General features: G+C 35.2%; 1 protein-coding gene across 1 annotated transcript in view; it reads right to left on the minus strand.

The window, feature by feature from the left end:
• TRDN (triadin) overlaps positions 1-11,385 on the minus strand; it is a 333,314-nt gene extending 321,929 nt beyond the window's left edge. The window contains exon 1 of the mRNA XM_045544289.1: positions 11,049-11,385. Coding sequence (XP_045400245.1) covers positions 11,049-11,070 — 22 coding nt within the window. The 5' untranslated portion in view covers positions 11,071-11,385. The remainder of the gene's footprint in view (positions 1-11,048) is intronic.
• Between the last annotated feature and the right edge of the window lie 6,205 nt (positions 11,386-17,590).

A 17,590-nucleotide genomic window follows, 5' to 3' on the forward strand; every position in this document is an offset into this window, starting at 1 on the left:
TTTTCTTTAACACCTAATTACTCATTGTTAACCTGATGAAAATTATTTAGTGATTGCCTTTCTGATGGTATTATTTCATCATTTCTTTATGAATTGGAAATGGTACTCCACACCAACAAAGCTCAAAGTAGCATACATGAGGAAGAAAAGCATCAGTGGAAGATCAGACAGAGGGAGAACACTCAGATGAAATGACTGGGAACTAAGGATCACAATAAACAACCAGTTTAAAATAAATCAGAAATGTCAAACATACAGCTTTTACAATATTATAGCAATAGAATGCCTGACCAAAAATAGAGTATTTAAACCAGGATTTCTACCAAATTTCTTAGTCAGGTGACTTTGTACCTTAGTCATCCTAGGGCTTCATCCTACAGACTGCTAATTTTGCCTATCTCCTGTCTCTTTTCCCTTCGCCTCTGCATTGATCGAACCCACTCTTAATCTCCTTACTCCTTGGCCAACCATTTTATCTTCCCAACAATGTTATGTGCATAGAAAATTATCAGTGTCAAGAAAAGGACATTCTTTATACTTATTTTAAAATTATTTGCAGTAAGTTTCAAGGTGTGCTGACTAATTGTAACATCTACAAATAATAACATGACATTGTTTAACTAAATTAAACATCATCATTCAAAGAGGCAAGCCATGGAGATATTGTGAGTTTGGTTCCAGACTACTACAATAAACTAAATTTTCCAAGAAAGCAAGTCACACAAATTTTTTGGTTTTCCAGTGTTTGGTTCCCTATGTTTACATTATGCTGTAGTATATTAAGTCTCCGGTAGCATTGCATCTAAAAAAGATGACATACATACCTTCATTTAAAAACATTTTATTGCTGAAAAATGCTACCAATCATCTGAGCTTTCAGCAAGTCTTGATCCTTTTGCTGGTGGAGGCTCTTGGCTCCGCGGTGATGGGTGCAGACTCTTCAGGGTGGTGGTTGCTGAAGGCTGGGGTGGCCGTGGCAATTTCTTAAAATGAGATAACAAAGAAGTTTGCCACATCCATTGACTCTTCCTTTCATGAAAGATTTCTCTGTAGCATGTGATGCTGCTGCTTGATAGCATTTTACCCACAGGAGCATCTCTTTCAAAATTGTAATCAATCCCCTCAAGCACTGCCACTGCTTTGTCAACTAAGTTTAGGAAATGTTCTAAATCCTGAGTTGTCATTTCGACAATCTTCACAGCATCTTCACTAGGAGTAGATTCCACCTCCAGAAACCACTTTCTTCGCTCATCCATAAAAAGCAATTCCCCATCCATTAACAATACTGAGACTGCAACAATTCAGTCACATTTTGAGGCTCCACTTCTAGTTCTAGATCTCTTGTTATTTCTACCATAACTACAGTTTCTGCCACTACTTCCTCTGAAGTCTTGAACTCCTCAAAGTCATCCATGAGGGTTGGAATCAACTTCTACCAAACTCCTGTTAATATTGATATTTTTACCTCCTCCCAGGAAATAGTGAAGTTCTTAGTGGCATCTAGAATGGCGAATCCTTTTCAGAAGGATGTCAACTGACTTTGCCCAGATCCCTCAGAAGAATCACTGTTTACGGCAGCTATGGCCTTACAAAATGTGTTTCTTAAAGAATAAGACTTGAAAGTCAAAATTGCTCTTTGATCCATGAGCTACAGAATGGATGTTGTGTTAGCAGACATGAAAACAACATTATTCTTCTTGTACATCTCCATCAGAGCTCTTGGATGACCAGGAGCTGTCAATGAGCGGTAATAATTTGAAAGGAATCATTTTTTTTTTTTTCTGAGCAGTGTCTCCACAGTGGACTTAAAATATTCAGCAAACCATACTGTAAGCAGATGTGCTATCATTCAAGCTTTGTTGTTCCATATATAGAACACAGGCAGAGTAGATTTAGCATACTTCTTGAGGGTCCTGGGATTTTATAAATGGTGAATGATCATTGGCTTCTACTGAAAGTTACCAGCTGCATTAGCCCCTAACAAGACATTCAGCCTGTCCTTTGAAGATTTGAAACCAGGCATTGGCTTCTCTCTAGCTATGAAAAGTCCCAGATGGTATCTTCTTCCAATAGAAGGCTGTTTCATCTACATTGAAACTCTGTTGTCTAAAGTGTAGCCACCTTCCTCAATGATCTTAGCTAGCTCTTCTGAATAATTTGCTGTAGCTTTTCCATCAGTGCTTGCTGCTTCACCTTGCACTGTTGTTATGGAGATGGCTTCTTTCCTCAAGGACCAATCTCTGCTAGCTTCAAACTTTTCCTTTTCAACTCCCTCACCTCTCTCAGTCTTCATAGACTTAAACAGAGTTTTAGGGCCTTGCTCTGCTTTAGGGTTTTGTTGAAGGGAATGTTTTGCATGGTCTATCTTCCATCCAGACCGTTTGAACTTTCTCCTTATCAGCAATAAGGCTGTTTCACTTTCTTATTATCCATGTGTTTACTGGAATAGGACTTCTAAGTTTTTTAAGAACACTTTCTTTGCATTCACAACTTGGTTAAATGTTTAAGAGATATGCAAATCTTCCTTTCACTTTAACACTTAGAGGCCATTGTAGGTTTATTAGTTGGCCTAATTTCAATGTTTCTCTGTCTCAGGAAGTAGGGAGACCAAAGGAAAGGAAGAGAGAGTAGGAATGGCTGGTTGTTGGAATAGTCAAAACACCCACATTTATCAATTTGGTTCGCCACCTTGTATGGACATGGTTTGTTTTGCCCCAAAACAATTACAATAGTAACATCAAAGATCACTGATCACAGACCACCATAGCAGATATGAAAAAAATGAAAAAAATTGAAATATTGAGAATTACTAAAATGTGACACAGAGATACAAAATGAACATATGCTGTTGGAAAAATGGCACTAATAGACTTTCTATACACAGGGTGGCCACAAACTTTCAATTTGTAAAAAAATGCAATTTCTGAGAAGCACAATAAAGTGCAAGAAAATGTGGTATGCTTGCAATTCCAAATTAGAGTCATATGTTTTTAAATGTCCAGTCTTCATTCTCACCCTGATTTCTTACTCTTTCCTGCTTGCTTTTCAATCTACTATATTAGAGGCAGGGATTTTGTATTATCTATCATTGCGTGCCCATTGTTTGGCATTCAGCCTGATACAGAATAAGTGTTTAAGTATTGAATACATCTGAATACTTCTGACATGACATACTGCTTTATAAATCTAAACCATAGAGGTTAAAATTTTCCTGTATTTCAGACAGAAGCACTTTTTTGTCTTTTCTAAATACAATGCCTAATACTTCTGCAGATTTACATTTACAAGCTTGGCATTTTACCATACTATAGCAACTTATAGATTTTACAGTACACTTTTTCCCCTAGGCAATTATATATAGGCTAAATAGGAATAACCATGGGCAAAAATAATAGCTCAAGCACTGAATGTCAAAGAAGTGCCACTTTATATCTGCCATTTTTGTCCTGACATTGTATCAAATGTCTACCTCAAACAGAAAATTTTCCTAATCACAAGATGATTTTATTTTAAAAGGCAACAATCAATTTTCCAGGAAAACCTTGCTAAAAATGTATTTTGAAAGTCTATATATAATAAATGGAAACTGATCATCTTTCTTCCACAAGCTCACCAATGCCCTCAACATTATCAAAACTAAATTTAAAATACTACGAACTTTTCCATTCCTTTGTTTTTCTCAGCTCTTCAGTACCTTGTGTCAGGGAAGGGAGAATGAGGCAGCAAATTAGCAGCAAGGGTAAAAGCAGTTTGTCACAATGAGTTCTAACTTTCTGCTGCCTGAATGAAATCAACTTTCCCTGCAAAGAGCAGGTTGCTCCATGTAAATTATCTTTGTTCTTACAGGTTGAAAGATTGTATCTTTAACTTACTAAGGTGAATACCACATGGCCCAGTCTGCCACAGATATCAAATTAGAAAATATCTAAACCATATACTAATATATTTATATGTAATATTTAAAGTACATTGTACAGGAGATGGACTTTTCAGTTTAGGAGGAAACAGCTCATTTACATACCAAAGGATCTCTCAAAATTGTAAATGCTACGTGTCTTTGACAGCTTGACTTCAGGCATGGAGATGTGGAGATGTTTCATGTTTAGAGAGTATGTAGAGTTGTAGAACGGAGCAGGAGCAGACTTTTCTCATTACATATTTGTTAAGGATACTCTTTTTAGCTTCCTTTGAAGATGAGAATTACCAACTTTTTGGACCATGAAGTTCATCTGTCTCTGCATTACCCTCACTTGGGACAATGTATGTTTATGTGACACTCAAATAAGCACTTCCTATCAGAAACTATGCATGTAACTTACACTATCCAAAGCAGGTGGGAACTGGGGAGAGCAAAAAACTTAACCTTGATAAATCTGCCCAGAACTCTGAGTTAACTGGAGCCTAAACGCCACAAACTTCAGATTATTGTATGACGTTAATGCATAGTTGCCACTTGAAGATTTTTCCCTACTTTGTTCTTTTTAAATGTGTTACATTAGATAATATGCATTTTTATATATTAAGCATGTACCCAAAGGGGTTCTTTTTATTTCAAGGAAGAAAAGAAAGTAATAATGTTTTAATGCTGCCTTTAAGCTCCCAAATAAGCATAACTATAAAACTAAAAGCTTAACTGGAAAATCTTAACCATCTATACATTCTCTTTTCAAATTGATATATTCTACCCAAAGGTCAATGCAGATGATTTTAAAATTGCTTAGTTGCACTATTTTATGTTTCTCTCATATTAAATATTGTTAACTGATTAAAAATTAATGCAAACAGCATTGGAGGCTTTAAGTCTCTAAGGATTTCTAAGCCTTTAGTATTAATATAATAGCTGAATAGCCTCAATTCATTTTTGCATTGTAAAAGTAGTATGATTTTTAAATTACAGTCACAAGGAAGACCAAAAATAAATAGGAAAAAAAAAAGAAGCATTTCAACTGATAAACATTTTCCATGGATACTGGGTGCTTATAGGGTGGGAAGAAAAATAGTCCACTATTATAAATAATAATGAAAGCTATAAGAAAAATCTCATTGGATCCCAGTGGGGGTCGATACTACAAAGCTCTATTTTCTGTTCACTTGCACTGCAGATTTTGCATCGTGGATGCTTTGCTCAATTAAAAAAGCATAGACAATTTGCCAACTAGCATGATCTTGTAAAAAACTGAAAAATTCCTCTGGCTATATTGTAAACAATTACTCAAGATAGACCCCCCTCGTTAATGCCACCTCTCTCCACATAAGGGCTCATTCTCCCCAGACCACAAATGAGTAAGCAGTAAGGCTTGTGGCTGGACCCCAGTTGATTTCTAACTTAAGACTCCATGCACTTTCCACTCTATCACGCTGCTGTTTCTTAATGCTGCCTACTCTTAGCTCTGTGCTACCTTTTCTCTCTGATTTTCATTGAACTACCCTACTGGTTTTCACAGTCTGCTTTTCTTCTATTTGCCTAAAATCAACTTGAGCAGTAAAGAAGATCAAGAAGTTTTAGAGTCAGACTGATGGTTTCTGTGATATTTCAAAGAGATATTCATGCAAAAGCTTGGCACTTAATACTCTGTCAACAGACACAATGTTGATGGCCATAGCATGCTTTAGAACTATTTTTTTCTTGTATCATATTGACTCTTTAGGATTTTTAATTGTTCTGAGGTTTTCCCATGGCTCATCTCAAAAATTAACTATTTCTAATTAATGTCTCTAATTAATATCACTAATACTTTTGAGAAATGATATTAAACTAACCCCCAGATCCCCACAGGATCAGGAAAAATGAAATTTCCTAGTCTGCTTTTACAAACTTAAAATATGTTTCTAGACCCTTCTGTTTAATACAAGCACATTCAGTTTTCACTTCAGTAACAACATACTGTTCAATTTGGATAGTAATTTTCACTTACAAATAAATTGGATGACCAGTGGAGTCACTGACCCATGTATGTTATGAAAATTGAATTCTTATTAAAAGTTATTTACTTTACTAACAACATCAACTCTGTTCTTTTTTTTCTTAACTCTTTATTGTGGAGAAGCTTAAATATTCACAAAAGTAGACAGAATATTAGAATGAAACCCCATGTACACATCATCAGCCTCAACATAATTAACTCACAGCCAATCCTACCCTATCTACACACCATCTACTTTACCCTCTGCTGTATTATTTAGGAGCAAAGTTCAAACATCATACCACCTCATTCATAAATATTTGAGTATGTATCTCTGAATAATAAGTAATTTTAAAACATAACCACAATATGGTTATCCTACTACAAATATAATCATTTAATAATATCATCTAATATCCAGATGATGTTAAATTTTCAGTTATTTCATCAGAATTTTATTAAGGTTGTTTGAATCATGACCCAGTAATTCCATACATTGTGATGGGTTGCTAAATTTTTCATATTTCTTTTAATCTATTCCATGGGTTTTCTTGTTCCTATTATTGTAATTTATTTGAAAGAACTGATGGTCTATACTATAGAGGTTTCCATAGACTACTGCATACTATGGTGTAGTTTTTAGCATATTTCTTATTACTCTGTTTCTTGAAAATTGGAAGCTGTGTTCTGTTCTTTTCTTTCTCTCCTTCCTTCCTTCCTTCCTGCTTTCCTTTCTTTTTTCTCTTTTGCCAGTCAGAAGAGTCAGTTCTAGCTATCATTTTAATTATTGGTTGGGTTTTGTTTATATTTTGCCGACAGTTTGCCTTTTTTATATCTTCCAGACTTTTATCCAGAGTCATGAGCATTGCCCTCAAGTGCTACATAATGAAAAAATCCAATCTTCTATTTAAATGACCCATGCACAAATCCTTTCATTTAACTGTTCCTCTCATCATAATGATCCTCCTTTTCCAAATATACTGGCTTTTCAATGTCAATTTTAAAATGTGCTCCTGGAACTAAACTTGATATTTTATATTTGGTCTATTGCTTTTCTCGATCAGGAGAATGGAGAACATAACCCAAAAGTGATTAGGACTTGAACCTAGCGCTACATCCTCCTTCACCCACAAGTCCTCTCCATTTACACGAGAGTAGCTGCTCTTGGCTTTGGCAAGGTAAATGCAGATACGTAGGTTAGATCTCCTTCTTTTAATTTCACCATTTGTTGCTCTGGGTGATATAATTTGCGTGCCTAGTTGTTAAGTAGTCTGACTGTGAATTCTTGACCTTTTTTCTTGAGAGCAACAATGAGTACTCTTGTGCTGCAGAGTCTATAGGAGCAAAACAATGTGTAAAGTAAAGGACTATTTTTGCTCTAAATTTTGAACATCAAATTCTCTCGTAGGTTTGATTGTTACAGAAGTGGTGAAAAGCAGTTCAGTTAATAGTAAGGAAAGAATTACATATGTAGTACAATAACCCTTCTCCTGAGCCCTAAGGTTATATATCAGTTTAGAAATTGAGGGTTTGACATAAACTCTTCTAATATTTTATATAAACAATTTCCTTTAACTAAATGTTTTAGTAAATTCTAAGTTAACCATATATGGGATCCTCACCAACTTGAATCCATTACATGTAAATTTGTATTTTCTCATATTTTCGAGGTTTTGGTACCCATGGAAGACAATTATACAAATATTACTGTAAAGCATAAAATTACTGTACATCAGTTAATAGACAATTTGAAAACATTATATATTTTACCAACTTTTTAAAAAGTCTCCGCCATCTTTTCAACAAAGCTATTAAGAATTATCTAAACTTCGCTTCATTATCAAAATTACTTAAAAGGTATTTTTGCATAGTAATATATGCTATCAAATACAAGCTATACTTGGTGGTCAAAAATTTGTATGGACTTCAGAAAGGGAAACTAACCTTGGCACTTGCCTAGGAATAACTGAGTCTCTGGAAGGAAGGTAGAGGGCTATTCATAGCCCTAAACCTGTATGCTGTTTGATTCTAATCCCATCTGGGGCCTGATCTAACCTACCCAATCTTGGCCTAATGTAGGCCCCCAAGACTGATACCAAGCTAACTCTCAGTTTCATACACAGTAAGAGGACATATTCAACATGACTCTGGTCAGATCTGGATACACATACACAGCTGTGTGAATTCAAGCTTACTTCTTAACCTCTCTAAACCTCAGCTTCCTATTCTATAAGAAGCAATAATAAGAGTATTTGTCTCGTTTTGGTTGCCCTGAGGATTAAATGAGCATATCACAAGTTTAATACAGTGCTTGACATCTTGTATCTTCAGAATACATGTGAGTTGTTATTATCATTGTGATCATACTTATCTTTATTAATCTATCATGCCAGAATCAAATATGTTGTTTCTTTAATATCCTTTGGGGTTCAACTTTGTCCAACTTCTAGTTTATCTGTTGCTCTGTACCTGAAAATGCAATTCTACATTTAGCATTATTTCTTTTCTTCCATTAGATGAAGTAATCCAGCTTGGAGCATGCAGTGGAAATGTATGTGAAGAACTTGGTAAGTTTTATAGGAAAGCATGCCCTATAGTTGAATAAGCATTGGAATAAGGCATAGGAGATGTGAATGGTATCCTCAGACCTTCCTTAATTTTCTACAACCATGAAAGAATAATATAATCAGTATGAGCCCAGTCTTTCCAAAAACTGAGGTGGAGACAATGGACTAGAGATTTCTAAGGTGCTGCCTTAGCACTTACTTTCTTAAGTGCCATGAACTGTTTGCTTTTTCTGTGACAAATGGATGGGAAGGACAATTGGTAGACAGCACAAGGCTACTGATGTAGCACTTACATTTCATCAGTATGTCCAAAAGTGGTTGCCAAAGAAATACAGCAGATGAGAGAAAAGACTATTCTAGGTTTAGGGAATAGCCTGTACCAAGGCCCTGTATAAAAGGACACCTTTACTAAAAGATGAGAAGCAGCCTATTGTAGCTAAGGCACCAAAAGTGAGACTCACAAAGACAAAATGAAAAGTGTGTAGTAAAGCATTGTGCAAAAACTCTGGATAAACACGCAGAATGACTATGGTACTAAACCTTAAAAGATAAGTTCATTTGAGTTGGCAGTCAAATTTTAATTTGAGAAACATTATTAATAAATCATTTCAGAAAAGGAAAAAAGCATATAATTCATGTTCAGATGACATAGATCTTATGAACTGTTACGATCAGGGAGTGGTAAATGACCATCACCCATAAATTAGATGGTATTTTTACTTTTAAAATTTATTACTCATTCAATTTAAAAAATGAAAATAGAACCCCCCCAAAAAACTTCAGGTCTTCCAAAACTGCTTTAAACTCCCCATAGAGAGAAGGCAGAAACAAAAGTTCTATCTCAAAATCATAACTTATCCTAAAAAAGTTTTATGAACCCGGTGTAAAGGTCTACAGAGCATAATCCACAGGCAAATCAAAAATGGTTTGGCCAACTGACCTCTTGAATCAGCTGCCAGTCCATTCCCTGAACGGAGGTAGGGAAACATAGTCATAGGTGTCTTAATAACTTGTGCAGAGCTAAGCAAGAAGTTTTTATAGACAGATTTCTTTAAGACAAACTAAAGGCCACATGACACAGAATATCTAAGGAATAGGAAAAAATGCTATTTATATTTAGCTAGTAAATTCTAAACTAAAATTGATAAAGAATAAATTTTATTTTGTCTTACAGAAAAGAAAGAACAAACTAGATTTAAAGGAGCTGGCTTCAAATCTTGGCAAGGGTGTGGTCTTGAGCAAGTCATAGAACATTTTAGTTAGTTTCTTTTTCTGCAAAACGAAGATAATAATGCCTACTTAATTGAATTGTGTAAGCTTAAAATAAGTAAATACACATAACATTCTGAGCAAATCATCTAATACATAGAAATCTCTCAGTAATTGTTGTTATTAATTTGGGGTGCCATTCTGAATTTCTCAGTGGAAAGTACAAGTAGGATAATTCTTCTTATAAATATTGACTGAAAATCTCTACCAGAAATTATTGTGTGTTCATACTAATTTTTACCCCAAAAGACAAAAAACACATATTCTATTTTTCAGTTGTCTGATTCAAAACAAACCAGTACAGCATTTAACTTGGAAACTGTCAAGAGCACCACCTGTCTGGTTTTCTTGCAGCTGTCAGAAGCAAATTTTAGATCCACCTCCAAAATTTTTACCCTAACTAGAATCAGACTGTGTCTGTATTCAAAATGCCTTAGTTTGAAAGAGTTCCTTTATTCTAAGAAATGCGTGTGCGTGTATGTGTGTGTGTGTGTATGTGTGTGTTAAACTTGCTACCATAGGGAAATAATAAAAATTAAATATTTTAGTTAAAGTATGTAGTTTTCAATAAAAGCATTAAAACAGAAAACATTTATTTTAATATAAGGATAGAATTCAACATTTAGAGAGCAAAGAGGAATGAGTATCTTAAAAGAATCAGAATTCTAACACTTAATTGCCTTATTTTTAAAATTGTATTAATCTGTAGTGAATTTGTGGAATTCCAAATTTTATCTCTGAATATCAGTAACAAAATAGATGCAAATTTTGTTGGAGCACTTATATCTTAAATTGTATATAAGCCTTATCTATGTGTACGTGTGTATTTAACATACTCTAGATGGAAAGGAAAAACAGATTTAAGATCTCCATTTTAAAATAACATAAAGCAAAAATACAATTATTATTTTAAGTTTAAGCATTAAATGTAATACTTTAAGTTTATCATGGTCTCCATCCTTGCAAGCCTTGTATTGCTAGATAAGATATTTAATATCAGCCATCATGTTACATGACCGTAGCTATTTATAGAGGTGTGGGTGACAACTGTTAACTTGTGGGCCTTTAGGTATAGCAGAGAACAGTTTCCACATGCAAAATTTCAGAGAAATCTCTTCTCACTCCCCAACATACAGATCTGGCAGCCTCTCAGCTCTCAAATCCACTTCTCTGATCTTGCATAGAATCATTGAACAAGGCAATTACCTCAAAGCAACATTTTTAATGGACATATTGACAGTCCATGTGGCTGTCAATTTACACATTTTTCTTTTCCTTACTTGATACTATTGGAAAATGGTAGCAATACCTTCAGCAGTGATCTCAGTCATGGTGGTCGTAGAAAGTAAAAGTCAGGTGAAAAGTTCCCGTCAAGTAGCACTTTGCAGAATACTTTCAGATTCGAGAACTCTGGTAGAGGGCTGTGTGTTTAAACGTGAGGGCTCTTCCTTTTCCTGGCTGTTTCTGCTGCTTCTTTGTTGTGCTGTTGAACTTTGCCTCTTCTCTGCAGAGTTCTCCCCCTGGAAACAACCTAAGCCCTTTCCAAGCAGCACTTGTGGCTCAGCTAGAAGTATCAGCTTCAAACAAAAATAGCCTCATCACCCTAGGACTCTTCAGCACTTTTTTTTTTTTTTTTTTTTTGGCACTCTAGGGGAACACACACACACACACACACACACACACACACACACACACACACCCCAGATCTCCAGCCCCAAAGAGAGATAGGAAAAAAAATCCAAACCAAAACAACAACAACAAAAACCCAAAAGCCAAAGGAACTAAGAAGTACTGTCTAAGCCCCCGCAGTTTCTCTAAGATAATTACAGATCTTGGGGTCTATGTCAGAAAACATGAAATAAAGAGTTGAAAGTAATCTTATCTGTGACAGCTCAGATTTATTCTTAGTGCCCTTAAAGCTCAGAACATTCTTCTTTCCCTTATTTGGTTTGGGGAGGGTCCTGTAATGTCTACCAGAGGCAAAGGGGAGGATAGTCTCAAGTAATTTTCTCAAAGTTAATTCCCTATTGGTCCAAATCCATTTAGCAAGTGCAGTTATTTATATAGGGCTACACTTAAAATTGCAACTGTTAAATCCCAAAGCTTTTTTCTAGTCTTGCTGTCGGAGGTTAAGATTTTCTAAATACTGACCAATAAGAATTATGTAATATGAAGTTATAGTCTGATACCTGAGAACTGATGAATATCTTTTTAATTCTCTTTAATACCTTACTGAAAACAAAATATCTGAATTTATATATGCTGTCAAAGAAAGGGGAAGTGACAGAAAGTTTAGAAATCTACAGCTAACATTTTAGTAAAAGATTTCAACTTTTCCCTTCCTCAACTTAAAATAAAAAAGGACTATGGCAGCAGCTAACAATTAGCCAAATTGGCTGATTAGCATTTCACCTTCCCACTCGTAGACAGGTGTTAATGAACAGAGAAATATTCAATAGTTGGTAGTTGGAAGGAGAAGGAGAATCAAAGGGCATTGATAATCATAAACTAGCCAATCCATGAATAATCAAGGGTTGACTACACTTTTATTTTATTCTTATATTCAACCTAATAAATGCTTATAGTTTAATATTTTAGCCTTAACTTGCCGTCTTTGGTTTTTGGACCTCTTGAATTTGTATAGTACTTCGTAGATCATAAAGCAAAGCCACATCTGTTATTTTAAATTTTCAGGCTCAGAAGAGCTCTGCAACAGCTATTTCCACAGACAGTGACCTGCGCCATGTCAGTGGTTCTGCCTTTATCTGTTGTCTCCATTCCTGGCACAATAGAAAGTGCTCATACATCAGCTAAATAAATAAATTAGTAAGTAATCTTAATTTACAAGGAGGAGATAATTCCAGACAATATTCATGATTTTATACAAGGTCCTACATCCGGGACTGGGCTTAGAGCCTTTTGACTACAAGTCTGAAACCTCTCCCAAGTGGTGAGGCCTTGTTGCAGATTGCAGGTAATGGGGATCATTATGTGTTAGGCCTGCCGGTAGAATGGAAAGCTGCAAAATCCTCATAGCACCCTACTAGAGCAATAGTCTGGAGAAGGTGTCCTAAGAGCAGAACTCTCCTCTCTTTGCCCCCCAAACATCACCATTCAATACTGTCACGGTGCTTCCAATTTCAAGAAAGAGAAATTCATATATCAATTCATCAGTTACTTTCATAATCTGTCACTATACTCAACTGAAGAAACAATATCTTGAGTAACTCATTAAGAATTTCCATGGGTCAGGGCCTAAATAAAATTAGCTAACAGGAAAAAAACTCAATTTCAAACCTTGACTCAATAAAAAGTTAAAATGAGGTGATAGAGCAAGAATATTAAATGCCTACTGACTGTTACTACTCTCAAGTTCCCAATCACTAATTTTATGTTAAATATACTAGAAGGAAAAAGACAAAAAAAAGTCCGAGCCAATAAACATGTTTTTAAGATAATAAGTATTTTAATCCTATCTGTGAGATGAGCTGATGAATCTTATTAGACACTGAGAAAATAGTGTATTTCTCTCATTTTGAAGAGTTCTTAGAACTCTTAACTTTTTGGAAACTCAATTCATGAGGTATATCTTGAGTTTCAAATGGAATCTACGAAGCTTTTCAAAACCAAATAACTGAAATTCTTGTAAGTGTGTATACCCCATTTTCCAGGAAGCTCAAAGAATAAAACATTACAAGCAATGTATCTGTCCTTCATTTTTAAAAGGTATTCATCTTAAATTGGGTGCAGTGGCACGCACCTGTACTCCCAGCTATTTGAAAGGCTAAGGTGGGACAATCGCTTGAGCTCAGGAGTTCAAGTCCAGCCTAGGCAACATAGTGAGACCCTGTCTCAAAAAAACAATTAAAAAAAAATCTTTAAAAAGGTATTTATTTTAAAGAGATGTTACCAGTCCACCAGGCTCTTCCAACATGGCCCAAAAGTGGTAGTTCTCTCTTCTCAGCAGTAGCTTCTGATATACTCTCACATTTTCCATTTCTGTATCATCAGCACGGGTAGACTTATCATGGTTTTGCATACAGAGGCATTTATGAAATTAGGACAATAGTAACTGACCTAGTCTACATAAGTACAAGATAAACTGTGAAAGTGTATTTTTCTATTAAATGTTGCATTTAGGCCAAGCTGTGTCTCCAACCTGGGTATACTGATCTTTACCCCTGTAGTTTCTTACGAGGTGTATTAAATACTCAAGTTAGTAGAGACAAATATTCTTCTTTAGAGCAATTTTTTTTTAACTTGGATGCTCTGTCTGTTATTATCATAAACTAGCAATCTGTAAGACATGCATTATACTTGGCTATGAGCCAGATACTTTCATCCATATTGAGTTTCAAAATGTGAAAACATTCAGAAGGCAACCAGAAAAATTTTGTTGATTTTTGGTTTCCACCAAAAAACTACAAAATAAAATAACTATTTCAAGAACATACTGCATTATCTCATTCAGTGCCAATTTGTTTTGTCTATGGAGTGCAAGAAAAGATATTAATATAATTGGGAATAAATAGGTAAATAGCTGTTTACCACCTGTCACCTATTTTCTCCAGTACTGGAGATATTTGAGAGAAAGTAGAGTTTTATGATTAGTCCTTAACGTCTTGTGTTTTTTAACTTACAGACATAAATGGCTTATCTATTTGAATAACCTACACACGAACTGGTAGTAAATGGAAATAATGTAATTGAAAAAACTTTGTACATTATAGTATATTTAAACAGAGTGCAAGTAAATTCACGGGATGTACAGTTGGGATAAAAAGTGCCCTTTAATAGGGTCTTAAAGTTATCACTGGCATAATTTCCATGTAAACCTGTTTTCAGGTTCATTTTAATAGGAGACATAAATAACCAACCAGAATAATTTGAACAAATGAGGTGGAGAACAGAGTGACATGGTGTAAAAACTTTCATAATTGAGAGCAAACAAAATATAATCTACTCTTTCAGTGCTTCAGTTGAAGTAGGTTACCAGGGGGAATATACAAAAGAGATTTACTTTTAGCTTTTTAGAGGAAGAAAAGCTGGCAAACACAGTTTAGATTTGGAAAGAATAAACATTGGCTTTTTAAACCTTAGAACCAAGAATTATACAAGAAACTAGGAACAGTAGAAGTAAACATGAGGCCATTTGATTACACTTGTTTTCACTTGACCTTGATATCCCATCACATGACTTAGAAGCTTGTACTTGATAAACTTAATCTTCAGAATCACAAGAAAAGCCTCAACTGAACTATTAGTTCATTAATCTTACTTCATCTTGGCACTGCTGTTCACTTCATTTTAAATTGTTTTGTGTTCTATTTGTGTCATGGAAAAATTTCGTCCTGTCCTCATTACTATCTCTAAATGGCCTGTGCTCATTTCTTTAATCAAGGTCAAAAGTCATTCCATAGGTTTGGCTTACCATCTGATTATTTAGAAACTGTGTAATCCAGATCGTCTCAAATGACAGGAGGCATTCCAGTGCAATTAAAAACTTTCCTCTCTTTAACTCTGACTCATGAATAGCTGAGTCTCCAATATCAGGCTTCTTTCCTCACACACATTTGACATTGTCAAACATTCTCTTAGAAGTTTGCCTGCGTCAATCTGTTCTTCAGTTAACAAAGGCAACGGCTCCGGTTGCCTCTTCCTTCTTAGAGGCTCCATTCTCTGAAGAACTGGCATCTGCCCACTACCACTGTCCTCTTTAAGAGGATCTGCAATATCCTGCAGTCGTTGGCCCCTGTAGCGTCCATAATTCAAATTACTGCTTTCTACTCTGCAGTTGATCACATATGACCTTCACTTCATGTTTCTGGTTGCTATTCAGAAGCAATTTATGATTTGTGCCTTTTGTGTTTTCTAATAAAATCACATATGCCTTTCTTATAAAAGATAAAATATCTGCTGACCAATTCTTAGATACAACTTTTTTTCCCTCTTAAATAATTTAAATGGATATTTCTATTTGCTAATTTTGAAAAAAAGATCCATAATATGATCTTATTCTTTGCATTTTGATGTTACACATTATCAACAATGCAATCTATTGTATATGGTTTATCATTACCAAATACCAGCTAGAGTTACCAGTTTTGTGACTTACTTCTCTATAAGGAAACAACTTATATTCATTAATCTCATTGCTCAATAAATATATATCAACTGTTTGTCCTGAGCACTAGACTAGGTTCTAGTGACACAAAGATGAATAAGACAAGGATTTTTCCTTCAAGAAACTTACAGCCTAGTAAGAAAGTTAAACATTACAATGCAGTGTAATAAGTTCTAGAGTAAACACTGTGCATTGGGTGGCAGAAAAGGAGTTTTAATAGAACTTTAAGAGAAAGGAAATACTGGAGCTAGATCTTAAAGTATAAGAAGCTATTTATATAAATGGTTGATTGAGGACATAATTTCCAAGTAGAGGAAACAACTCAGGAAAAATGATAGAAGCCTAAGCATCATGAACTTTAAATAGTTCAGTAAGATTTGGTCACAAGCTACTTGTAAGGAAGCTACAGAAAAAGAAACAAGGGAATGAAAAAGGAACAGATACTGAAGTGTCTTATAAGTCATATGAAAGCATTTAGACTTAAGCCTGATTTAGGATGACATTGAATATTTTTACTTTTTTTTTTTTTTTTACTATCTGTTGCCTAGGCTGGAGTGTAGTGGCCTGATAATAGTTTACTGCAGCCTTGAACTCTTGGCCTTAAGGGATCCTCCTACCTTGGCCTCCCAAAGTGCTGAGATTACAGGCATGAGTCACTGCTCCTGGCTGGAACTGTGTTTAAACAAGAAAATGAAATAATGGGATTTACTTTTTATAATAGAAAGATTGGATACAATAACTAAGTGGTCATCACAGTTTCCTTAAGGCAATTCCTATGGAGCCTTACACACAGAAGCCAGATTACAGAATGCAGGGCGAATGGGAGCTCGTAAAATGAAGAGTGAATCTAAAATATACTTTAAGGAAAATTTTTTGAAAGGCAGAGGAGTGAAATGGATTAAGAATTAAAGAGGGATACAGAGTAAATTTTTAAAGATCAAAGAGTCTTGATCATGTTTATCCATGGAGGTAAGGCATACTGGAGTGAGGGAGGAAAGATTTACGATACAAGAGAAAGAAAAGATAAGAAATAGAGACCTTGAAGCAGATGGAAGGGTAAAATTAGGGCTCATATGGAGAATTCAGAGAAATAAAATTATTAGTAAAGTTAAAAGAAGAGTAGTAAAGTTGTGCACAAACATAGATAATATTTTAGTTGTGAAGAGGAAAAATTAAAGGAATTCATGCCTTATTAGTGGCATTATTTTCTCTATGAGCCAATGTCATCTGCTGAGACACAAAGGGTCGGAGCCAAAGGATGTCTTGAAGAGAGTTCTCAAGGTTTCAAAAAGTTGCAGAGGTGAAGCAAGAGGCAGCTTCCTAAAAACTGTAGAGAGCTGGTGAGAGGCCAGCTGACCTGGGAGACCCTAAGTTTGTAGTAGCAAACACAGACTTAGAATAATTAGGGTAAGAAAAGACGCAAAAACAACAAGACCTCCAAATACACGTCTCAAACAAAATAAAAACTTATTTCTCTCTTTTGTTGACAGTCCAGGGAGATATTCCAGGTTAGTGGGCAGCTAATATCTATAGGGTCATTTAGAGATTTAGGATAATGGCAGTTCTGCATTATTTATTGACTTCCCAAATTGTTCTGGCCATTACCACTCCAGCAGCAGGAAGGGGAAAGATTTGCAATGTGGTATGGATGGATCAAGCCTGAAAGCGACAAGAATCGCTACTGCTTCTAGTCCGGGGTGAGAACTTGATTTTTGGTCATGACTGAC

Source organism: Lemur catta, chromosome 2 (genome assembly GCF_020740605.2).
Source record: "Lemur catta isolate mLemCat1 chromosome 2, mLemCat1.pri, whole genome shotgun sequence".
NCBI classification, from domain to species: Eukaryota; Metazoa; Chordata; class Mammalia; order Primates; family Lemuridae; genus Lemur; species Lemur catta.